The sequence below is a fragment of the Pan troglodytes genome, chromosome 19 (genome assembly GCF_028858775.2).
Source record: "Pan troglodytes isolate AG18354 chromosome 19, NHGRI_mPanTro3-v2.0_pri, whole genome shotgun sequence".
Classification (NCBI taxonomy): Eukaryota; Metazoa; Chordata; class Mammalia; order Primates; family Hominidae; genus Pan; species Pan troglodytes.
In genome coordinates this window covers 93,864,226-93,889,307 of record NC_072417.2, presented here as the reverse complement: position 1 = coordinate 93,889,307, position 25,082 = coordinate 93,864,226, and the positions used below count along the sequence as shown (strand labels likewise).

Below are 25,082 nucleotides of genomic sequence, written 5' to 3'. Positions count from 1 at the left end.
CACCACCTGCATCACCACCTGCCCACCACCTGGCCCTCCTGCCCTGCCCCACCACCTGCACCACCACCTGCACCACCACCTGCACCACCACCTGCCCCACCACCTGCACCACCACCTGCACCGCCACCTGCACAGCCACCTGCACCACCACCTGCACCACCTGCCGTGCCACCTGCACTGCCACCTGCCCCGCCACCTGCACCGCCACCTGCACTGCCACCTGCACAGCCACCTGCACCACCACCTGCCCCACCACCTGCACCGCCACCTGCACCGCCACCTGCACCGCCACCTGCCCTGCCACCTGCACCACCACCTGCACCACCTGCCCCGCAACCTGCACCGCCACCTGCCCTGCCACCTGGCACTCCTGCCCTGCCCCACCACCTGCACCGCCACCTGCACCGCCACCTGCCCTGCCACCTGGCACTCCTGCCCTGCCCCATCACCTGCCCCACCACATGCACCGCCATCTGCACCGCCACCTGCCCTGCCACCTGGCACTCCTGCCCTGCCCCACCACCTGCACCACCACCTGCACCGCCACCTGCACTGCCACCTGCCCTGCCACCTGCACCGCCACCTGCACCGCCACCTGCCCTGCCACCTGGCACTCCTGCCCTGCCCCGCCACCTGCACCGCCACCTGCACCGCCACCTGCCTGCCACCTGCACCGCCACCTGCACCACCACCTGCATCGCCACCTGCCCTGCCACCTGCCCCGCCACCTGCCCTGCCACCTGCACCGCCACCTGGCCCTCCTCCTGTGTCTGGGTTCCCAGGAGCAGCCCTCTGCCTGAGGTGGCCGAGAGAAAGGGAAAACCATTAAGCTTCAGAAAAGCATTTTCCATCAATGGTCCATCACTCTCCCTCCAGCACCAGGAGAGGCCACAGACCAAGCCCAGCCAATCGGAGAGGGGCCGCTGCTCCAGTGGGAAGCCCCGCCCCCACCTCCTGTGGGGCGTGGGGTTTCCTCTGCTTTGGAATGCCTACCCCCAGACCCAAGCCTGTCCCTCTCTTCATCCCCCGCCCTCGCCATCCTTTTAAAGGGAACACTGCAGATTTAAAACACAAATTAAATTTTTAATGAAACCACACAGCAGTAGTGTCCGATGCGATGCAGTATTGATGAGATCACAGTGTCTGGCGGGTGCTCGCTCCGGAAAGCTTTTTAGGATGTTATGCAACATGGGACCAAGTTAATTATTTGCAACAAAGGGCTCCATGTCTCTGTAGTGCTGCTGGGGCCCAGTGAGTGGGAATCCCGTGCTTTTCATTACTGCCAGCTCTGAATGGCAGCCACAGGGAGGGGAGTGGTGACATCACAGACCAAACACGACCCGAGTGCGAGGCCGAGATGGGAGGACAGCGAGAGAGAGAAAGAGTGTGAGACAGAGGGGGAGGGAGGGAGGGGATGGAGAGGTCTCACCAGGGAGCCCTTGTCCCCACAAGCAGATGCCACCGCACAATGCAGCACTTTTCTTCCAAGTCTTGAAATCCAGAGTTCCCAGTTTCTGCCCCCCTCACCCTGCTTCCCGAGGCATCTGCTCATTCAAAGGGGCTCCCGCAGGGCTGGGTGCCTCCAGCCACATCCCTCCAGGACACTTCCCCTCTGAGGATGAAGCCACTGTCATCAGTCACAGCCTGTCCTCAGGTACAGTGGTGCAAGGTGTCCTGAGCTTGGCCATCAGCAGGCGAGCTTCCTGGTGGCTGGGCCTCTGTCCTGCCGAGTTACCCCCTGGCTCCAGCCCTGCCATGGGACTCCACCTGTGGGATGCCCATAGCCTGCCCAGGACGAAGTGGACACACCCCTGGGCCAGGTAGCTTAGCCCTTCCAGGCCAGTGAAGCTGGGCCTGCAAGAGCCTCCCTGGATACCACCCCTGGGTGACTGGCCACCCAAGAGCAGAGGAAACTGGGGCGTGGGGTGAAGGGAAGGGCTGCAGGTGGGGCAGCCGCAGAGCAGCAGGGAGCTCCCTGCCTGGCCCCTGCCCCTCCCTGCCAACATTCCGTGCTCTTGGGACACCCAGCATGGGTCCCAGTGCTGGGCCCACTGCTCCCCAATGTGTCCCAATAATGCCGTGCCTTTGACTTCAGTTCCTGGCAGGAAGGAAAAGTGGTTCTTTCAGAGGTGGAGAAACCAAGACTGGAGGGTGAGAGACTGCCCTAAGGTCTCAAAACTGGGGAGGGTGCAGGGGGGCCCCTGGGCCCCTGCCAGCCTCCATGGGCACCTCCTCGTGGGCTGAGCTGCTCTCCTTCTGGCCTCTCTCCCTTCTACATCGCGAGATGCCAGCCAGGGCTGGGAAAGGGCCACGAAGCACAAGTGTCAGGAATGTCTGAGACTGACCTAAGGAGCAAGAACACAGAGGACCAGGGCCAGCAGGGCTTGGCAAGAGGCTTGTGAAGGGGAGACGTGGTTGCAGGATCCATGAGAAATCACCCCGAGCATCCATGGAGGCCCCGGCACTCACCATGACCAGCCTCGTAATTCACACGGAATGAGATGCTGAAGCTGCCTATGGCACAATTTGGGGGTATTCTCCCCACCCCCACTGTTGTTCTTGCTTGTCGTCCTACCGGGTCACTGGAACAGCCTCCTAATGGGTCTCCCTGCCTGCTCTGGCCCCAACACTGCATCCGGTCTCCATCAAGTGGCCAAAATAGTTCCTGCTCCAAACCCTTCTGTGGCTCCCCCTTGCCCTAGCGCAGTCTAAAGTCCTCCCTGTGGCCTGCCAAGAAGGCGCCGATGACCACTGCGTCCATTGCTGAGCATCTTATCCATCCCTGTCCACCACGCTCATCTTCTCCACCACACCCATCCTCTCCACCACGTCCATCCCTCTCTAATGCATCCATCTCTCTCCACTGCGTCCCTCCCCTCCACTGTGTCCATCTTCTCCAATGCGTTCCTCCCCTCCACCACGTCCATTCCTCTCCACCACGTCCCTCCTCTCCACCATGTCCATCCTCTCCACCACGTCCCTCCCCTCCACCACGTCCATCCTCTCCACCACGTCCCTCCCCTCACTGTGTCCATCCTGTCCACCGTGTCCCTCCCCTCCACCATGTCCATCCCTCTCCACCGCGTCCCTCCCCTCCACCACGTCCATCCCTCTCCACCGCGTCCCTCCCCTCCACCGTGTCCATCCTTTCCACCACATCCCTCCCCTCCACCACATCCATCCTCTCCACCACGTCCCTCCCCTCCACCACATCCATCCTCTCCACCACGTCCCTCCCCTCCACCACAACCATTCCTCTCCACCACGTCCCTCCTCTCCACCATGTGCATCCTCTCCACCGCATCCCTCCCCTCTCCTCCCTCCCCTCCACCGCATCCCTCCCCTCCACCGCATCCCTCCCCTCCACCACGTCCCTCCTCTCCATCATGTCCATCCTCTCCACCGCATCCCTCCCCTCCACCATGTCCATCCTCTCCACCATGTCCCTCCTCTCCACTGTGTCCATCCTCTCCACCGTGTCCCTCCCCTCTCCTCCCTCCCCTCCACCGCATCCCTCCCCTCCACCGCATCCCTCCCCTCCACGATGTCCATCCTCTCCACCGCGTCCCTCCCCTCCACCACGTTCATCCTGTCCACCGTGTCCCTCCCCTCCACTGTGTCCATCCTCTCCACCGCGTCCCTCCCCTCCACCGTGTCCATCCTCTCCACTGCCTACTCCTCCCACCCTGCCGTTGCTACTCCCAAGCAGCTTCACCTACCTCGAGGCCTTGGCATGGGCTGCTTTCCTCACCCAGGATGCCTCTTTGCCCGGACAACTCCCATTCCTGCTTCAGAGCTTGGCTTAAATGTCACCTCTGCAGGGAGTCCCTCCCTGATCCCCAGCCTGAGTCACGGCCCTGCTGGGTGCTCCCCAGACACCGCTGCTTTAGCTGCATTCCCCTGAGGGATAGGGAGTGACACAGGAGTGGAAGGGATCGGGGGTCACGGAGCTGGCTACTGCTGGGGTGGCTGGAGCTCCGTCCTTTGGGACCTTCCAAGGAAGCTCATGAACCACCCACTTGCAGGGGCCTGGGGGGCCTTGTCCTTGGGTCTTTACACCTTTGCTCAAGGGTGGCTCACAGGCATAGGCCCCCACACACTTGCAGGTGTGCAGGGAACTGTGCAGAGCACGTCCTGCAGGTGAGGTCCAAGAGGCCCCAGGGCAGACGAAGAAGCAAGGGGCTGCTTGGCTGCCTGGTGAGGGGGAGGGAGGGGCGCAGTCTGCATAGACCTGAGGGCCGACGGAGGCTCAGAAAAGTGAGGCCGAGAGGTGACAGGTACAATCCATGCCACAGTCTCTCATACGTTGCAATCATTCCCTGCTTACGACGATTCCCCCTTCACAAAGGCAAGGACGGGTTCTCTCCCTGCTTCCCTGGTGTGCCCAGCATCATCCTGGCCTGGGGGGGTAGTGCATGCTGAGTGGGCAGCACTCAGGAAACAGCCACGCAGGAAGGACTAGAACGTGCTGGGGGCTCATGCCTTGCTCTCCCCGCTCACCCCTCAGAAGGGCAGCAAGGGAGGTGGAAGGAGGGGTCCCGGAGGGGTCAGTGAGCGCGGCGCACACCGCACACAGCCAGCAGGGTCCTTCCTGCGAGACTAGCAGGGGCCAGCCCTTCTCAGAGCCTGGGATGATCACTGCCAAGGCCAAGCTGTGAGCTGAGACTGGCTCAAAGGACTGTCAGCTGACAGGGCAGGTCTGAGAACGGGGAGGGGTGGGATGAAGGCAAGGGGCCGGCTTGTTACCAATTTGCCATGGCTCCCTGCTGCAGAATGCATTAGGCTGTCCCTACGCAGAGCAGAAAATAGGTGCGGAGTCCGGGCGCTGCAGCTCACGCCTGTAATCCCAGCACTTTGGGAGGCCGAGGCAGGCAGATCACCTGAGGTCAGGAGTTTGAGATTAGCCTGGCCAACATGGAGAAACCCTGTCTCTACTAAAAATACAAAAATTAGCCAGGCATAGTGGCTCACACCTGTTATCCCAGCTACTTGGGAGGCTGAGGCAGGAGAATTGCTTGAACCTGGGAGGTGGAGGTTGCAGTGAGCTGAGCTCGTGCCACTGCACTCCAGCCTGGGCTACAGAGCGAGACTCTGTCTCAAATAAATGAAAAAAGATGGGGAAATGAAAAATCTTCCCAGAAAAGGGTCTCTGTGACCCCAAGACATCCCAAAAGGAGGGCTTCATTCCTTCCTTCTTTTCTTTACTTCCCAGACACCTGAGCAGTTTAAAATTGTAAGATTTCTTCACCCTGCCCCCTGCACATGCACACACACAATGCGTGCTTCTGCTTCATCCTCATGATATCCCCAGGAGGGAGGGGGCACACACACCTGCAGTGTCAGAGAGGTAGACGTCCAGCCTCAGCTGAGAGACGGAGCTCCTTGCTCCCCAAGTGGCACGCCAGCTCTCCCCACCCAGCTTTGAGACCCTCCCTGGATGGGCCTAGTCCTACCAACAACACAACAACATCACATCATCCTAGTAACAGCAGCTGCCGTGGAGTGTGTGCTCACTGTGAGCAGGGTACTCCCCTGGGGCCTCCCCGGGCCATCTGGTGTGACCTTCCCATCTTGCCCAGAGCCCCACAGCCGGTAGTGGTAGAACCAGACGTTGAGACACCTGAGCTTGCAGACACAGCCATTTTTTTTTCTTAAGACGGAGTCTTCCTCTTGCTGCCCAGGCTGGAGTGCAGTGGCATGATCTTGGCTCACTGCAACCTCTGCCTCCCTGGTTCAAGCGATTCTCCTGCCTCAGCCTCCCGAGTAGCTGGGATTACAGGCACCCACCACCAAGCCCGGCTAATTTTGTATTTTTAGTAGAGATGGGGTTTCACCATATTGGCCGGGCTGGTCTCGAACTCCTGACCTCATTATCTGCCTACCTCGGCCTCCCAAAGTGCTGGGATTACGGGTGTGAGCCACTGAGCCTGGCTGCAGAGAGCCATGTTCTCTCCCAACTCACCTTACCCTGCTCCAGAGGGTGCCCACCAGATCGTTTTTGACATCGTTATTCAGGGTGGCCCAGAGCCGGGGTGAGGGGTCTCTCTGCAAAATCCCACGAAATCCTGCCCTAGGAAACCACAGGTCATTCAATGTTGGTACTCTGGGCCCAGCCAGATACTATCTTAGAGGGATCTTAATGTAGTTATGGATAACAGATGCCAATGTTTTAATAAAAGTGCATGAAAGAGAAACTTAAAACCAAGAAAATTCTATCCATCAACTTAAAAAAAAAAATAGGGACATGAGCCCAGGAGTTCGAGACCAGCCTGGGCAACATAGCAAAACCCTGTCTCTACAAAAAATACAAAAGCTAGCTGGGTGTGGTGGCATGCGCCTGTAGTCCCAGCTACTCAGGGGGCTGAGGTGGGAGGATTGCTTGAGCCCAGGAGGTCAAGGCTGCAGTGAACCGAGATTGTGCCACCGCACTCCAGCCTGGACAACAGAGTGAGACCCTGTCTTAAAAAAATAATAATAATAATTAGCTGGAAACATCTTTGTGTCTCTACCGTCTGGGAGAGTTCCTGGCACATAGTAGGCCTGGAAGAATGTTCATCCAATGAATGAACGAATGAATGAATGAATGAATGAATGGAATTCAGAAGGCTAGACTCGCAGTACTAGAATTAATATTGCTACTTAGGCCAAGGCACTAACATACAGTGAGCCTTGCTTGACTCCTCTGCAGAATGGGCAGAATCAAACATAAGAATGCCACCTGCCGGCTGGGCGCGGTGGCTCACGCCTGTAATCCCAGCACTTTGGGAGGCCAAGGCGGGCGGATCACCTGAGGTCAGGAGTTTGAAACCAGCCTGACCAACGTGGTGAAACCCCGTCTGTACTAAAAATACAAAAATTCGCCAGGTACAGTGGTGGGCACCTGTAATCCCGGCTACTCAGGAGGCTGAGGCAGGAGAATCACTTGAACCCAGGAGGTGGAGGTTGCAGTGAGCCAAGATCGTGCCACTGCACTCCAGCCTGTGGGAAAAGAGTGAGACTTCGTCTCAAAAAAAAGAATGCCACCTGCCAAAGCCGTCTGGTAAACGTCCAAGACACCTTGGAAAATGTAACAGAAAAAGGAGCATATTTCCACCATGCCTAATAGTTTTTGTTTGTTGTTTGTTTGTTTTTGAGACAGAGGCTCACTGTGATGCCCGGCTGGAGTGCAGTGGCGTGATCTCAGCTCACTGTAACCTCTGCCTCCCAGGTTCAAGTGATTCTCCTGCCTCGGCCTCCCAAGTAGCTGGGATTACAGGCGCCTGCCACCATGCCCAGCTAATTTTTGTGTGTTTAGTAGAGACAGAGTTTTGCCATGTTGACCAGGCCGGTCTTGAACTCCTGACCTCAGGTGATCCACCCGCCTCGGCCTCCCAAAGTGCTGGGATTACAGGCGTGAGCCACGGCGCCCGGCCCTGCATTGTGCCTAATTGTGACATGGGAGTGTCATTCATCCCCCAGAGCACTGGATGCTCCCAGAGGGCTGGCTTCAGCCCATCCTGCAGCCTGGCACCCTGCAGTCTGCGGCCCTGTCCCCAGAGGAGGAGGCACGGTGGCTGCTGCCTCCGTCGGCAGGTGACCACACTCTTCCTCTCCCAGGTATGAGTGATGGCAGCAGCGCACGGTCCTTGTAATAACTGTAATCTCTTGCCAGTACACATCATTTTTATTCCGAAACACTTTTATGCCTCAACTCATTTTATATTTCATGTGCCCTCTCCTGGCGTCTCGCAGGTGGTAAAATTGATGGGCAAGGACACAGCAGGCTGGCAGGCCCCCGGCCCCCACCGCAGCAGCCAGATGCCGGTAGCTGGAGGGAGCGTCCTAGCTCAGGAACCAAATGAATGCAAACTGGGGAGGGCTGGGACGGGGGCCCTAGGGCCATTCCTCACCTGGCTTTGTATTTGCAAGCCCTGTGTTGGGGGTGCAGGGAAGGCATTTTGAAGTGCAGAAGGTGCTGTACAAATGCCTGAGAGTACCGATGTCTGCTGCCCTTGTCACTGTTGAATGCGGAGATCAGAAACCTTAAAACAATGGTCCTTGAATATTGGAGTCCCAGGGTGCTCTTTTCAGCTTTCTTCTGTTTTTGTACCCACTGCCTCCCTGGATGGGCTCCCTACTGGCTTGGCTGTGGTCCACGGCCTCTAAAGATGCTCCCAGGACTCTGCTGTCAGCCCCGTCCTCCCTCTGCACCCTCAGGCCCCTTCCGCTCAGGTCAGCTCAGGACCAGCCTCCTCATCGTCTTGGAATCTCTAGAGCCTCCGTGTGCTGGGCTCTGGCCTCCTCCCGGATGTCAGATAGCCACTGGAAAACCCATGCGTCCTAGTGTGAACTCCGGACTCCTCCCTCCCTCCAGGCCCTCCCAGGCTCCCCACCCCTTCTCTGCAGGCAGAATCACCACCACCCCGTCGCCCAGAATCCGGGGATCTTCCCAGGTTCCTCCCTCTCCTTCACTTCCCACACCCCAGCCATCACCAAGCCCCTGCCAAGGAATCTCCCAAATGCCCTCAAGCCTCTCAAGCCCAGTCCCCTTCCTCCCTGGCTCCTATGACATCACCCTCCAGGTCTCTTCTGCAAGCCCTGCTCCTGCTCAGCTCTGCCCTCACCAAGGGCTCCCAGACAGCGCCTCCACAGGACTGTGGGTGCTCCCCAAGGTCCTGGCCCACCTTGCCCACAACTCCCCCACATCTACCCTGGCCCCTGCAGCTCACTCTTGGCAGGATGAACTACGTCCGTCTCCCCACGGCCTGCCCCTCATTGCTCTGGCATTGCTAGTGCCAGCCCCCTTGGCTCACTCTTCAAGCCCCTGTTATCACCTCCACAGGAGACCCTTCCAGCTGACGGCTGGACCCTAACCCATGCGCCTGGTGCCGGCTCAGGACCTCTCCCGTCCTGTGGCCCTCACGCATGGTACCCAAGGTGTGTTCAGCCCTGTCTAGCCTGCCAGATCGCTTGGCCTCAGAGACGGAAAATGGTGTTTTACTCATCCTGGCCCCAACACCTGGTCTGCCCCTCAGTGGATGCTCTGGAAATATTTGTTCAACTGAGAGCAACTGTTCTGAACAGTTACACTATGGCAAATGCCCAAGCATCTGCCTGGTGCCATGAAACGCCTACTTGGAGAGTAAGACACGCCTTCCCCAGGTGGGAAGGGCTCACCTTTCTCCTGCAAACTCCTGTTGATTGGGATCAGTGAGTCAGCAGTTCAAGAGCACCCATTCCCCATCCTTGACCCCAGCACTGGGCTCAGCCTAAGAGAAGGAACAGGCAGGGTGGGGACAGAGACCACCCAGGGCCCTGTCCCCAGCCAGACTGGGCCAGTGGCCGCCTGGCTGGCTCAGAGGAGGAAGGTGGTCCTTGCTGTGGGGAAGCCCCTGATGGGAGCAGGGAGTCTGGGGTGGGAGCTCAGCTGTCGCAGGAGAATGGGGCACTGCCCCGGCCCGTCAGCTCCTCGCTGCAGCTGCTGCAGGCTTCGCCACACTTGCACAGTGGGCAGGAGCGCATAGTCCTGGGGTGAGGCAGGGCTGGCTTCTCCTCCGAAGATGGCTGGTGAGAAGCTCTTGAGCCTGGGGTCCGCAGCCCCACCTGCCCTGCCCACTTGCTGGACATGGGTGGGCTGGGGCACTGTCCCCTCAGGGCTCCTCTCCTGGAGTCTTTTCCTTGCAGCTCCTGTGCTGGGCAGAGACAAAGTGGCCACATGGAGTGCGAAGGCCAGGGATTGGCCCCAGCTCTGCCTTCGCTGGGTGACAGTGCGACCTTGGCTTCTCTGGGCTTCCCTATGTTTCCTCTGTGGTGAGCGAGGACTAGAGCCCAGCTGTGCCTTTGAAAGGCAAATGCGTGAATGTGGACTCAGGACTTGGAAAGGGGACAAGTGCTTGTTTTTAAGACACAGTTAGGTTACCACTGCAGGGGTGTCATGTAGAGGACAGAGGGGAAGGCTCAGGTGGGGCGCCTCCCTCAGCAAAGCCAGGGAGCAGGGACCTGTCCCTTATCACACAGAGCTGGTGGGTGGGGCTGTCAGGAGTGACTCCAAGGCACAGGTGGGCTGAGGCTGTGACTCAGAGGCCCCGTGGGACTGGCTGCCGTCAGAGCAGCCCCACACCCAACACTGTGGGTCCAGGGGCGCCTCACTTGGGGGGAAGGTCAAGTGGCCTGACTGTATGCTGAGGGCTGGGCTGCCAGAGGTCCCTGTGCCTTCTCCCCTGGTGCGGCCAGAAGCCCCTCTCCTCTGCCCAGGACACCCTGCGGATGCTGTGCCCCGCACACCCTGTGTGAGGCATAGAACCACAGAGAAAGGTGCACAGATTGCACCTGGACAGCCCAGTGAATGGTCACAAGACAAACACCCCACGAGATCAGCACCCAGATAGAGAAACAATATGGCCGGTACCCTGCGAGCTGCTGGAAACTCAGATGCAGGTAAAAATGGCGTTGCATATCTCACACACTAAAACCCCGGCCACTCACCTTACCGCAGACTGTCCCACATCCTAGACCAGCTGCCAATGCAATGAGTGTCCGAGGGGTACAGCCTGTCCTCCAGAGGGGCATGTACCTGACCCTTGGCTGAGGCACTGTGTCCCAGGGCTGTGATCATCGAGGGCTCCTGCTTCTCTTCTGTGGGTGGGGGACCAGGGCCTCTCCCACCCCACCATACCCTCCCCTCCCAGCCTCACCCCTCCAGAGGCAGCATGGAACTTCATGCGGGAAGGGCTGAGGCAAGTGGGGGCAGAGCAGGGTGCCTCTGCCTAGCACCCCGCAGTGCTCTCAGGCCCTCCCAGCATTCTCCCAGCACCCACCCATTGCTCACCCTTCTTCCTGCTCAGGGTGGAGGTTCCAGATAAGCTCAAGGCATGGCCTGGAAGAGGAGAGGCCGGGGAGATACGGCAGGATGAGCAAGGGGCGCAGGCACCCACCAGGCTCAGGCACACCCCTGCATGAGCTCCCACTGTCCACTGAGTAAAGACTCTTGATGGGCACTGAGGTCCTCTTAATACCTCCCAACCTACCCGGCTAGCCTTCTTTTTTTTTAATTTTTTTTTTTGAGACAGGATCTTGCTCTGTTGCCCAGGCTGGAGTGCAGTGATGTGGTCTCGGCTCACTGCAGCATCAACCTCTCGAGCTCAAACAATCCTCCCACTTCGGTCCCCAGAGTAGTTGGGACTGCAGGTGCACCCCACCATGCCTGGCTAATTTTTGTATTTTTGTAGAGATGAGATTTTGCCATGTTGTCCAGGCTGGTGTCAAACTCCTGGGCTCAAGAGATCCACCCACCTCGGCCTCCCAAAGTGCTGGGATTCAAGGCGTGAGCCCCTGCACCCGGTCTGTCTAGTCTTCTTATGCCTGGCCACCCTCTCCATACTGGCCACTAACCAGGGCCTCTCCTGGACACCTGCCCCCTTTGCCTTCTCTACACTCCCCCTCCCACTACCAACTAACCTCTGCAGGCCTCTCCATGCCCTTCCACCAGGAGTGAGCTGAGCCGGCCAGTACCCACTGATGGTTGCATTTGCAGGAATTTCCCAGGTCGATGGTTAAACACAGCCACTATTACATTTTAAACTAAGTAAACTTATAATTAAATAAATTATATTTAAAATGGGCAATAAATACTACAAACTCATCACTTTCTAAGTATTTTCTTACATTGAACTATTGTCTATCTTTTTTTTTTTTTTTGAGACACAGTATTGCTCTGTCATCCAGGCTGGAGTGCAGTGGTTCGATCTCGGCTCACTGCAACCTCTGCCTCCCAGGTTCACGTGATTCTCCTGCCTCAGCCTCTCAAGTAGCTGGGATTACAGATGTGTGCCACCACACCTGGTTAATTTTTGTATTTTTGGTAGAGACGGGGTTTCACCATGTTGGCCAGGCTGGTCTCAAACTCCTGACCTCATGTGATCCAGCTTGGCCTTCCAAAGTGCTGGGATTACAGGCGTGAGCCACCGCACCCAGCCTTGTCTATGCTTTTGGGTTTTATTCACATCTATTGCACCGTTATGGTGGGAGTAGTATAATATGTACTATTGTGCTAGGCCGGGCGCTGTGGCTTGCACATGTAGTCCCAAGACCAAGGCAAGAGGAGTTCAACCATCTCTACGAAAAAAACAAAAAAAAATTAGCTGAAGTGTGGTGGTGCAGGAAGCATCGCTTGAGCCCAAGAGGTCGAGGCTGCAGTTAGCTGTGATTGCGCCACTGCACTCCAGACTAGGCAACAGAGCAAGACCCTGTCTCAAAAATAAAATAACAGTGTGCTAGTGTGCATGGTTTCCCAATGAGTGAGGTCGTGTCACAGGCAGCCACAAATGTACGCAGCTGGGAATATTACGGGATCGCCTCCCTCACCCCAGCTGCATCTGGGGTGTGGGACTCAGGCAGGGCCGGGATCACTGGCTGTTCACAACACCATCCCCCCTCTTCCGACCTAGTAACCAGACACCCCGATGAGTTTGGGCAGGGCGGCCCTTCGTTTTCCTGCTCCCTCCCTCTCAGATACTTTCAGAACACTGGGGAGGCCGAGGGAATCCTAAATACGACCCTCCGCTTGCCCAGGGTCTTGTGAAGGAGAAACGCGGCATGGTGGCCCTCGCGTGTGTGTGCAGCGCCTGCAGGTGTCCCGCTCAGCGCCTCCTGCACAACAGTTGCAGGCTGGACCCGAGGGTCCCGGCCCATCCACCGCGGTCTCCTCTCCTGGGGCCCCACAGTGCCCAGAGGTCCCGCTTGCCCCAGACACCGCCCCAGGCTCCCCTCCCTTTCTGACGCCGTCCACTCCCTTCCTCTGCGGAAGGGGGACACGCTCCTCTGTGCCGAGGTGCCAGGCCGCTGAGATCTACTGCCCTGGAGGAAAAGCCAGGCAGGGTCCCTGGCCTTGGGCGGCTAGGAAGGCTCCACGGCTGCTGGGGATAGAGACGCGGGGCCAGGCTAAGGGTTCCCGCCCCGTCTAAACAGCCTGCCCTGGGCAGGGCCGGGCTCCTCTCCCGCGCCCGCGCGCTCTCGGCTGGGCACGGTCCGGCTCCAGGCCTGACGGGCGCGGCCTCCCCACTGGACGCGTGCGGGAGGGCGGCGAGGCCAAAGCGCTGGGGCCAGGAGGGCACCCGCCTAGCGGCTCCCTACGGGAGTTGGGGCAGAAGACGCCGCGACCCCGCGCGGGTAATTTCTCCCGAGGCGCGTTCCAGCCCGTGGCGCTGCCGGCGCAGACCCCGCGTGGGGACCGGCGAGGCTAACCCCTCCTGCGGCCCGGGGTCGGCAGAGCACGCGAGGGGCCGCGGGCCGCGTGGGTTTGGGCGCGCCGTGGTGGGCAAGCGGGGCCAGCAGAGCGGGAACCCGCACACCCTCCGAGCGGAGCCGAGGACAGGCCCGTGCGGGCCGCGGGGTCCCTCTGGCGCCAGGAAGCGGCGGCCGAAGGAGACAACGAGAACGCAGCCCCGGCTCAGGGAGGCTTAAAGGCTGAGATGCTGAACGCAGACGGCGGGCGCTCGGGGGCTGGGGGGCGGGAAGAGGCCGCCATTTCTCAAAAAGGTCTCCATCGAGCCGGCCTCTGCTCCCGCCCGAGGGGCGGACGCCCGATCCCGGCACCCGGGACTGCCCGTGGGTCCCTGCTGGCTGGGGACCCCCTCCCGACCCCCAGCCCCCGGCTGCGCGCAGGGAAAGGCTGCATAATGCAGAGACCAGAGAAGCCGGGGGCGGCGGGGAGGGGTCGGGGGGCCACGGCTGTAGCCCGGCCCCGCAGTCTCGGAGCCTCAGTTTCCTTCTCTGTACCACGGGAGCGTGGACGGAGGGATTTGCGAGGCTTTGACCGCTCTGATAGCCCCGGGGCGGGGCGGGGCGGGGCGGGGCGGCTGCGCCAGCCCTGGTCCTGAGCCCCCAGCCCGGCGCCGGAACCCGGACCGCGATCTCGGGAGCCAAGCCCCGCGGTCCAGATGAAGGCGCGAGTGCGCGGGTGCCGGGTGGGGTGTCTGAGCGAGAGCGGAGCTTCTCAGGTGGACGCCCCCAGCCACCTCGGGGACCCCTCCTGCTGGCCTTCGGGCCTGAGAAGTGGGCGCGGCTGGACAGATGGGAAACAGCCCCCCACGCACAGGTGGACACCCGGGGATACCGGGCGCGCGCGGCGCCTGGCAAGGGGAAGATGCTGGAGACGCGGGCGGCTGCTCCCGCGGGGCCCCCTTCCGAAGCGCCGCTACGAACGTCCAGCCCCGGCGACGCCGCCTGCCCGCAATCGGGCCGGCGCCGCGGACAGGAAAGGCTCGATCAGCTAGGTCTGCCTCCGAGAAGTCCCCAGCGCCCCGCCCGCACGGGGTGGGGGCTGAGAGTCCCCCGGGGACGGGGCCGGGTCCACAGAGCCCGGGAGCTGGGGGAGGGGAGGCGCCGGGGGCCCCGAGCCGTGGGAAGTCCCTGTACCCAGGCTGCCCGGCGGCTTCTCAATAGCACACGGACATCTAAGAAACGCGGAGCGGCCCGGTGACCCCCGCTCTGGACTTAGTGGCGCCGCGAGGCCCCACTCTGCGCCGTTGACCACCGGGCACTCGGGTGTTGACGATCTGGGTCCTTGGGCACCCAGCCCGGCTCCAAACGACCCCGGACCAAGGGTGTTCAGTGCAGCCAGGAGGGCCGAACCGAATTCTATCTCCCGGACGCGGTGGTTTCCCGCCCGCCTGGAGCCCCGTCGGAGGTTCGGGGACACCACGCAGGTGGTCCATCCTCGAGTCTGGGGCCGGAGCCCGACCTCCTTTCCCCTGAGCTCTCGGAGCCTTCGGGGTAGCAGCGCCGGCCCAGGCGGGGGCGGGGAAGGAGGGGGCCGCGGCAGCTCCCAGAAGGGCGGGGGGGACGCGAGCGGAGGCAGCCCCGGTGGCGCGCTTGTGAGACCCCCGCCGCGCCGCGGGCCCGGGCCGCAGACAATTAAAGCGGGATTCCTCCCCCGCTGACGTCGGCGGCTCGAGGCCCCTCCCGCGGCGGCATAAAAGGCGCGGGCTCCGCAGCGCAGGCGGCAGTGGGGGCCTGACAGCGCGGCGGTGTGGACCGCGCGGCCGAAGAGCGCGGCGCCCAGAGCGCGGGCCGCTCGCGGAGCCACAGCCCGAGCCGGGTCCCAGCCGGAGCCGAGCCCCAGCCGAGCCAAGCCGGGCCCGGAGCGCCCGGTGCCCGCAGCCATGCCGGCCGGCCGCGCCGCGCGCACCTGTGCGCTGCTCGCCCTCTGCCTCCTGGGCGCCGGGGCCCAGGATTTCGGGCCGACGCGCTTCATCTGCACCTCGGTGCCCGTGGACGCCGACATGTGCGCCGCGTCCGTGGCCGCCGGCGGCGCCGAGGAGCTCCGGAGCAGCGTGCTGCAGCTCCGCGAGACGGTGCTGCAGCAGAAGGAGACCATCCTGAGCCAGAAGGAGACCATCCGCGAGCTGACCGCCAAGCTGGGCCGCTGCGAGAGCCAGAGCACGCTGGACCCCGGAGCCGGCGAGGCCCGGGCGGGCGGCGGCCGCAAGCAGCCCGGCTCGGGCAAGAACACCATGGGCGACCTGTCCCGGACACCGGCCGCCGAGACGCTCAGCCAACTCGGGCAAACTTTGCAATCGCTCAAAACCCGCCTGGAGAACCTCGAGGTCCGCGCGCGCCCTCGGCTCCGGTTCCCCCTCCGGCTCGCTCGCCCCTCTGCCCTCCCCCACCCCGTTCCCTACCCGGCCAGGCATCCCCCGCCCTCGCCTCAGCCGCGCGGGTGCCCGGCCGGTGCCTCCCCGCGCCTGCGAGGCCCCGCGGCGGCCACTCTCCCCAGCTCCCTGCCAGGCCGCCCCCGCAGTCGCCCAGAGGGGACCGCGCCGCGGGCCTTCCAGCACGGTCCCCGCGCCTCGCCTAACGGTGTGGTTTCCCCCGCCCTTGCACCCCGCAGCAGTACAGCCGCCTCAATTCCTCCAGCCAGACCAACAGCCTCAAGGATCTGCTGCAGAGCAAGATCGATGAGCTGGAGAGGCAGGTGCTGTCCCGGGTGAACACCCTGGAGGAGGGCAAGGGGGGCCCCAGGAACGACACCGAGGAGAGGGTCAAGATCGAGACCGCCCTGACCTCCCTGCACCAGCGGATCAGCGAGCTCGAGAAAGGTACTGGGGCCAGGGGGAGCCGTGCTGCCTGCCTGCACCTGCTTGCCCGACCCTGCCTCGGTCCCGATCCCTAACAGCCCAGCTCTGCACTGTGCAAGCCCCAAGCCGCTCCGCTAACCCCAACCCCTGCACCGCTTTCTCATTCCCCGCACCCCTTCCCAGGTTCTGGGCTTCTAGTCGGTGTTTCTATCAGGGCTGGGTGCCTTGGGCTGGGGCTGTCTCTGGGAAAGGGGATTGCATAGTGCCCCCTCCCCCATCCAGACACACTCACACACTCGCTGGATTTTTCAAGTCTGATTTGTTTAATCCTCAGTAACTTTGCACAGTGGCTGTCGCTGGCTCAAACCCTCCCTGCTTAAGAAAGCCTGTCTCTCCCTGGTCCCCAGCCTCAGCGTACAGCTGGGTGCAGGCTGGGGCTGGGTGCTCTCGTTCCCCGGGCTGCTGAGGCTGTTAAGCAGGTTTCTTCCCAGCTGCCATGCCCCTGGTGTCCTCTCAGGATCTCCAGCACCTCCCCACTTCTGTCCTGAACCCCTACCCTGAGGTTTTCTCTTCTGAGTGACCCAAGCCCTGGCATCTTTCAAATCCCTGAGGTTTCTCAGTCACCAACTCAGGCCAGCCAGTCTATCACCCAGGGCGCCTGGATGAGCGCTGGAGGCTCTGCCTTGAAGTCGCAGAAATCAAACAAGGTTGTAAAAGGGGGGGGGGGGTGCCCGGTGCGGAGCAAGGCCACGTGACCCTGCTCAGACCGCAAAATGTGCCGGACAGATTTAAACAGTGCCATCTTAAGGCTTGTTATGTAACTGAAAAACAGATCAGGAGAAGGAAGGACCTCAGGAGGGAGGGAGAGGGAAGGAGGGGAGATTGGGGAATGAAAAACACCCGGAGAAAGGCCAGGGGCTGGGCCCCTCCCCATCCCCCACTGCAGGCCTCAATGGGTTGGGGGAGCCGCCGGGGTGCTGCACTGAGGGGGCCTGCCCTGCTCTGCTCCCTGCCAGTTGGTTTAGAGGAGGGGGTGGTTGCTGACCGGGCAGGATGCCTTCTAGAAATAATTTTTGGCCTGGGGAACTGGTTTCTTTCTGGGCTTCCTGGCAGGACCACGGCTGCTCACCCAGGGATTGACCAAGGGGTGTGTGTTCCTGGGCTCTGGGCCTGCTACTGTGCCCATTGCTGGCCAGGAATGTTTTGCCTGGAGTCAGTCACACCATACCCAGGGTGCCACAGTATATGGATGGGCTATGGGGGTTGGCGCTTACTGGAGAAGTGGCCGGTGGGGAGGGAGAAGGTGGGCCTTGTGGAAAGGGAGGCCACCAGGCCTGGAACCTGAGCTGTGAGGACGCTTACTCACCTGAGAGTGTGGCGGCATCCTAGAGCAGTCACCTTGGGGAGCCCTGGCGCCCAGAGTGCTCCCAGCTCCTTGCTGCCCTGCCCTCTCAGCAGAGCTCCAGGCAGAGTCCCTGCTCCAAGGAAGGGCCTTGGAGGTGGGGAGCTGCCCAGCCTCACACCCAAGAGGCATTGGTGGGTCAGAGGCACATCTGGCCTGGAGGGAAGTGTGTGGGCACCAGGGCCTGGCTGTCGGGTGGGGAGAGGCAGGAGCAGAGCCTGGGACTGAGAGAGGAGAGGCTCTGAGCCCCGCCCCATCCTGGAATCAGGTCGGTTACTCTCAGGGTAGCTAGCCTCGTTCCTCCTCTGCAGCCACCCCTGCTCCTTGGGTTGACTTGGCTTGGCGGCTGTCCCCATTCCCTTCTCATGCCCACCACGCAGCCCAGTGTTGATGCAGCAGCCCACCAGTCACCGCCCCCCACCCCCATCTCCCCAAGGACGCCAGGACGTGGGCGTGACAGCAGGCCAGACCTGGAGCATGAAGAGCTTGGGTCAGCTCTTTACAGACTGGCCCTGTGCCTTGGGGCAAAGTACTTGACCTGGGAAGCCACCCGCTCTGCATCTCCAGAATGGAGACCGGAGCCTGCCCTGGCCACACATCACAGAGCCTGGTGGGGACCGAACTCAACTCAGACACCGATAAGCACTTCACGCAGGTGCAGATGTCAGGACTGTGTCTTCCGCAGGTCAGAAAGACAACCGCCCTGGAGACAAGTTCCAGCTCACATTCCCACTGCGGACCAACTATATGTACGCCAAGGTGAAGAAGAGCCTGCCAGAGATGTACGCCTTCACTGTCTGCATGTGGCTCAAGTCCAGCGCAGCGCCAGGTGTGGGCACGCCCTTCTCCTACGCTGTGCCCGGCCAGGCCAACGAGCTGGTCCTCATTGAGTGGGGCAACAACCCCATGGAGATCCTCATCAATGACAAGGTAGAGCAGCCCCCGGGCTCGCAGGGCGGCAGGGCGAGGCCCCAGGGCCCCAGCTCATGTTGCATGCTGAGACAGGGCTATGGTGGCCTCAGATGTTGATGGGGCCCCAAGGAAAGTGTTTGCCAGGTGGGACTGAGGGAGGGGGAGGGTGAAGACCAGGAGAAGTGGGAGGAGCACCCTCACCTGTACTGGGAGACCAAGGAGAGCTGGACCTTCCCGGATGCCTCCTGGGGTGGGTATGGGAGATGGCGGAGAACGAGCCATGGGGCCTGGCCCTGCCCGATGATGTGATCTGGACTCCTCCACCAGCTGGCCTTGGAACTGGCTTTGCCCCTCCATAGCAGGGACCCAGAGATGCTCTAGCGGGGTGAGGGGTCGTTAGAGATTTTTCCTGAGTCCAAGTCTATCCCACTCAGCCCCCTAACTCTCGGGAGGAGGACAGGTCTGTGTGATCCCTTGGAACAGGACAGCACAGGCAGCCTTTCCCTCTAGTGAACATTCTCCATCCTCCCCTGTGAGCTATGGAACTAGCTGCCAGCTTTCAAACTGTCTCAAGTCCGGGCCAGCAGTGGTAGTCAATGGCTAAAACCTGGGCTGGGAAGTGGATTCCACGCCCTTGTTCCTGTTGCTCTTCCCCACAAAGGGCTGTGCCATTCTGGGCCCCCTTTCCCCAAGCGGAAAGGGTGTGAAGTTTCTTTCCTCGCTGTCTGCTGGACCGTCATCCTCCCGACCTGGAATGGCAGTGGGAGAGTGAAATTCCAGGTTGGAGGCTGGTCTGAGCTTTAAAAGGCATCGTGCTCCATGACATCTCTCAGATCCTCGGCAAAGGCTTGCCGTGTTGTAGAGTGAGAGGGTGTAACAGCTAGAGATGGGACATCGGAAGAGAGAGGAGAGGCCAGCAAGGAGGCTGCACAGATGTCGCACGGAGCCTTGAGAGGCAGCAGTGAACTCAGACACCAGGGACGGCTCTCCCTGGTGTAGACTAGGGCTTGTTGTGTAGACTAGCAAAGAGGGAGGAGGGTGAGTAGGAGTGAAGAGACTGCACACCCACATGGCCCTTGGGGGTTCCCTCGGTAGAGCCTTACATTTCCTGTGTGATTCTGTGCCCCACGCCCAGGCGGGGCTGACAGATGCTGAAGTCTGGGGCAGTAGGTGCTGTGAGAATTCAGTAATAGTTATTGACATTTACTTTGCAAGTAGAGATAGGAACAACTGAGGCAGTGAAGATTATGGCTTCTGGGCTGTACCCCTGTACTCACCAGCTGGCGTCTGTCATTCTCCTTCCCAGGTGGCCAAGCTGCCTTTTGTCATCAATGATGGCAAGTGGCACCACATCTGTGTCACCTGGACCACCCGGGATGGGGTCTGGGAGGCCTACCAGGATGGCACGCAGGGTGGCAGTGGCGAGAACTTGGCGCCCTATCACCCCATCAAGCCCCAGGGCGTGCTGGTGCTGGGCCAGGAGCAGGTACTGTGCTGGATGTGGTGGGGAAGGGGAGAGAGCTTCAGAACCAGAGGCTGGGAAGGGGAAGAGGAGCAAGGAGGGAGGGAGGTAGCTGGAGAAGTGGTTCCCCTGAGAAGCAGCCCGGGGAGCAGGCCGGGCAAGGCCTGTGCCCTGGGTGGACATGCACTTGAACTTCCTGCAGGAGTGAGCTCTGGTTTCAACGCTCTCAGAGCTGCAGCAACACTTTCTCTGGCATGGGAAGGCCAGTTCTGCTTTTAGTGATGAATGATTTAATTCCCGTGAAGTGGTTTGTCTCCTGTTGGGCACCTGGGAGGAAGATGAAGGGATGGAGAATCGGGGGCGTCTGTCCCTGTTGGGCAGCTTTAGCTGGCATGGAGTGATGTCTGGGCAGGGGCCCCAGGCCCAGCTGCTGTGGTTGTCCATGGCCCAGGGACCAGCTGCAGGAGGGGCAGAGTCCAGGTCCCCCCAGGAGAAGCTCCAGGGCAGAGGTGGTCAGTGCCATCCCTTTTCTTGGGCTCCCCCAGAGGAGGGACGGATGTAGGGCTGGAGAGTCAGGGACAGGGAGACGAAACGGCACCCAGGAGTGGCCATGAGAGTCCGTGATCGGGCAGGCACAGAGGCACTCAGATCCCCGGCCTAGGGATGGGCCCCCAGACCACCTGGCGACCCCTCCACTCTCATCCTCTGTTTTTCTCTGAAGGACACTCTGGGTGGTGGATTTGATGCCACCCAGGCATTTGTGGGTGAGCTGGCCCACTTCAACATCTGGGACCGCAAGCTGACCCCCGGGGAGGTGTACAACCTGGCCACCTGCAGCACCAAGGCTCTGTCCGGCAATGTCATCGCCTGGGCTGAATCCCACATCGAGATCTACGGCGGGGCCACCAAGTGGACCTTCGAGGCCTGTCGCCAGATCAACTGAGCACGGCAGGCCAGGCTGAGCCCGCCCGCCCTCGCCCCCTGCTTGTGCGGCGATGATCTGTTTTGTGCGTCTCTTCTCTCCCTTTTCCCCAGGAATGAACCGAGGCCGTCGCCCCTGCACACGCACACGCACACAGCCTGGTTTTGTCCTCATGCACACGAAGCAGCCCCTGCTCCCATCTGTCCCTGAGGAAGCCCCACTTCTCTGTAGGAGCCCGGACTCTCTCAGGCATGCCCCATTCACAGCTGAAGTGGGTGCTGCAACGTCTTGAACAAGGCAGAAGTAGGTGAGAGGATCTGTGTGTGCGTGTCTACATGTGTGTGTCTACGTGTGTGCGTGCGTGGCTGGGGGAGGCCTTTTCTTTGAGGACGTACCTCATTTCCTTCTTTCTTCTGGCTTTGGAAAAATCTCATGATGAAAATTCATATTTGCCAACTTTGTTAGCTGCGTGCGTGCTTTGGGGTTGGTGCAACCTCAGTACACGCATTTGTCTTTGTTTGCAAACCTTTCTCAGAGCGACATATCTTTATATTGATGTAATAAATGTCTTTTAGTGGTTTGTCAAAGGCCGGGGGCGGGGGCTCTCTACAGAGAATTTTTATTTTGTAATAGAAGTGAACTGTCTCTGAAGGGTGAAGGCGGGCCGTCCTGGGATGGTACCCTGTGCTCTCCCGTGGAGGAGAGGGGATGGCTGAGGACACTGGCCCTTACCCCAGGGCCAGACAGCATCCATCCCTGCTGTTTGCATCTGAGAGCAGCATGGGGCCTGGGAGGTCGGCCTGTGTGCCCAGCTCAGCTAGCTCTGCCCCAGGACGGCCCTGCCCTCGACCTTCCCACCTCCTCAGATCCTGCAAGGCTGGGGTCTGCCCCTCCCTTCTCACCTCTGGAGCTGTGCTGCGCTGCTTCAGCCCAGAGGGCCCTGAGAGAGGAGCGTCCCACCCACAGCCCGGGAAGCCGGGCCCCAGCGCCCCTCTCCTTTGGCCTCCGGCAGTGCAGACCAGAGGGGACCTTTTAAGGAAAGAAACCGTGTTTCGATGAAGACCTGGCCACATGGGGCCACTGGGACTTCAACCCAGCCCATCGGTGGGAAGGTCCTTTCTGGGGGCCTTTGACAGCCATATCCCTCCCAGCACACCAGGCGCCAGGTGAGCTGGTTCAGACCCCTCCAAGGGTACTCCAGAGACCTCAGGTGTGGAGCCAGGCCTGGCCAGGGCGGGGGCCTGAAACCCACTCCTCCATCTCATGGAGCTCACGGCCTACAGCAGCCCACAAGCTGCCACTGGCCGGTGACACTGACACCTGAGCAGTGTCCAGAACCTTTTTGCCTTTTTTTGTTCCCCGTGAAAAGCAACATGGACATTTCCTTCTAGTCCTTCCAAGGAGGGGAGAGAAGTGTATGTGCATTTGTGTGTGTGTGTGTGTGTTGTGTGTGTGTGTGCGCTGAGTGAGAAAGAGAGCAGGCTCGGGAGGCCCTGCCCAGGGTAGGAGGAGCTTCCTGCTTTGCACCATCTGGTGGTCGCACGCCCTGAGGGCACCCCGACTCTGTCTCCAGGAGTCTCATCAGCAAACGGCTGACAAGTCTTTCTAGAAATTCTACTGCACTGCCTGGCTCAGCTGCAGCTGCAGACATTTCTGCAGGAGGAGCAGGTGTTTCTGTCTTCTGTTCCTTCTAGGGCCACCTGTCCCCTTAAACACAGGTCCACATTGTGTCAAGTACCTAGTGCATCTGTGTGTGTCTGTCAGTGTCTCTGTGTCAGTGTTCTCGTGGGTGTCTGCACGGTACCCGGCCGCCGTTCTGCAATGCATCACTCCCGCAGAGGGGGGTGCAGATCAGGCGCCGTGCTGCGCGTTGTTGTTCAACAGTGGCTTTTTCTTAGATAATCGTGCTTCCTCAGCGCCCGTCGGGTTGTGGCATCCTTGGATCTGCAGGGATCTTCTCCGTTTGCATGTTCCTCGGGGTGGCGTGTTCCTTGCTCCCTGGGTCCGACGTGTGTTCCCGCACCTGCATGGACTGCCCCGGTTCTGTGTTGTGTGCCGAGTGCCGCCCAGTGTTCTGTGACCACCCGTGTAGCTACTGAAAATGGCTGGGTAAGCAAGTCCAGGGTGTTGGAGGAGGTCAAGAGAGAGCTCAGTTTCCCTCTCCCCTTCCCCAAACACACCAAGAAGCATTTTTAACGTGTAGGTTGAGAACAAGCCTAAAGGATTCCCACAGCTGGGAGCCAGCAAGAGAGCTTGGAGTCGCCTCTCTAGACCAGATCTAGCCCCACCCTCACTCCAGCCATCTTGGAGCCCTTGTGTAGGCAACGCCCGGTGCGGGCTGTGCGGGGTGCTCCCCTGCCAGCACCTCTGGCCAGCCCCGCCCCTGCCGATCTACTGGACCGCAGACCACCTTCTGCCCCCGTGGGCCAGGTGGGAGCTGTCCATTCAGGACCATGAGCCATCCTCTGCCCTGACTAGCGAGGGGCAGAGCACACCCCAGTGCTTACACCTCCACCCCTGCAGCCTCCTGGCCCACTCACCTTCCTCGCCCCTCCTCTGACCCACCCATGGTGCCAGGGCCGAAGCTGACCTTTAGCTCCCTCCTGCCCCTTGCTAGGGTCTGAGCCAAGCCCCTCGACTCCCTCACTGTGTTGACACTTGGCACTTTGCTGGCCCCGAGAAAGGTCGATGACACAGCCGCAAATCTAATCCACGTAGTTCCCATTTACTCCTTAATCTGATTGATGTTCCCTCTTGCACTGAATAATACATGCCTCTCTCAGGTAAGCCATTTTATAAAACAAGAAGATAAAAAGCACTGTTGAGGCAGTGTTTGCTTTTGCCGAGCTGGTGTCCGACAGCTCCCTGGGTGTCCGGGGTGGGAGAGCTGTTGACAGAAGCTCTCCGGGCCCTCAGGGGCTTAGATCCCACTTGAGTCGTAAGCCTTCTTGCTTTTGATAACACGGTATTATTTCTCTTACTGTAGAAGAAAAAGTTTATTACCAAACAAGAGTATTTTTATGAAAGAAAAGGACAAACCTATAAATTAACTCAACCTATATCTCCCTTGAAAATACTTTCAGGCTCCACCAAAACATAGAACTGAAAGCATGTATTTTGGAAGAAAGAGATACATTTTGTATGCTTTCTTTTCCTTTTGTAGATTCCCAGTTTATTTTCTAAGACTGCAAAGATCACTTTGTCACCAGCCCTGGGACCTGAGACCAAGGGGGTGTCTTGTGGGCAGTGAGGGGGTGAGGAGAGGCTGGCATGAGGTTCAGTCATTCCAGTGAGCTCCAAAGAGGGGCCACCTGTTCTCAAAAGCATGTTGTGGACCAGGAGGTAAAACTGGCCATTTATGGTGAACCTGTGTCTTGGAGCTGACTTACTAAGTGGAATGAGCCGAGGATTTGAATATCAGTTCTAACCTTGATAGAAGAAGCTTGGGTTACATGTGGTTCACATTAAGAGGATAGAATCCTTTGGAATCTTATGGCAACCAAATGTGGCTTGACGAAGTCGTGGTTTCATCTCTTAAACACAGTGTGTAAATTTATTCAACTAACGATGGGAAATGTATTACTTCTGTACACAGTGGACTTAAGTGCAATTTGTTGAAAGGGAACAAGTCATTGAAGAGAAAAAAAAAAGCCCAATACTTAGAGTCCCAATTTTGTCTTATTTGCCAAAAAAAAAAAAAAAAAAAAGCAAACCCCCTATGGTTGATATTGTTATAATGTATATACTGTATAATATGAAAGAGAATCGATGTATCTCACTTTTTCATTATTTGCTAACCAAAGCTGTACATTTTTCATATGATCTGCAGCCTTTTGGGTATCAAATGGGTCAAAACCATGGGACCTGCCACCTCCCATCAGCAATTCTGGAAATGCACTATTTCTACTGGTATTCTTGCTTTTTTTTTTTTTTCATTTTCTTGCTGAAATGACATGAATTGTTGAGTTTATTTTTACACAGTAAAGAGTGGAGAAAGACTGTGGTCTCCTCAGGATGTCTCTTCTTTTCCAAGGCTTGCCAATGCCACCTCCCCCTGCAGCCATCCCTTTTCCCCAGCCAGGTGCAGGTGACCCTCACCTGCAGGGGGTGTGTGCCTCGCTTGCGCATTGCCCTGTGCCCTTTAACAACCCCGCACCGTCTGGTGACGCTGGATGTTGGGTGGAGGGGTCTCCATTTCCCAGGGGCAGCTGACACAGAGGCAGAGAGTGGCTCAGTGTTTCCCCAACTCAGTGAGGCCACTCGGCCTGGGATGTGGGGTCACTCCGCATTCCCCTTCCCCTCCTGGGTGGACTCGCGGTCCACAGCTGG

The 25,082-nt window shown here is 59.6% G+C and overlaps 1 protein-coding gene across 1 annotated transcript; it reads left to right on the top strand.

Annotated features, from left to right (window-relative positions):
- Nucleotides 1–14,978: 14,978 nt before the first annotated feature.
- NPTX1 (neuronal pentraxin 1) lies at nt 14,979–24,752 on the top strand. Its single transcript, XM_016933097.3, has 5 exons — nt 14,979–15,584; nt 15,869–16,076; nt 18,143–18,387; nt 19,676–19,855; nt 20,553–24,752. Exons 1-5 carry the CDS (start codon nt 15,141–15,143, stop codon nt 20,772–20,774), a joined length of 1,299 nt encoding a protein of 432 aa, XP_016788586.1. The 5' UTR covers nt 14,979–15,140; the 3' UTR covers nt 20,775–24,752.
- Nucleotides 24,753–25,082: the final 330 nt, after the last annotated feature.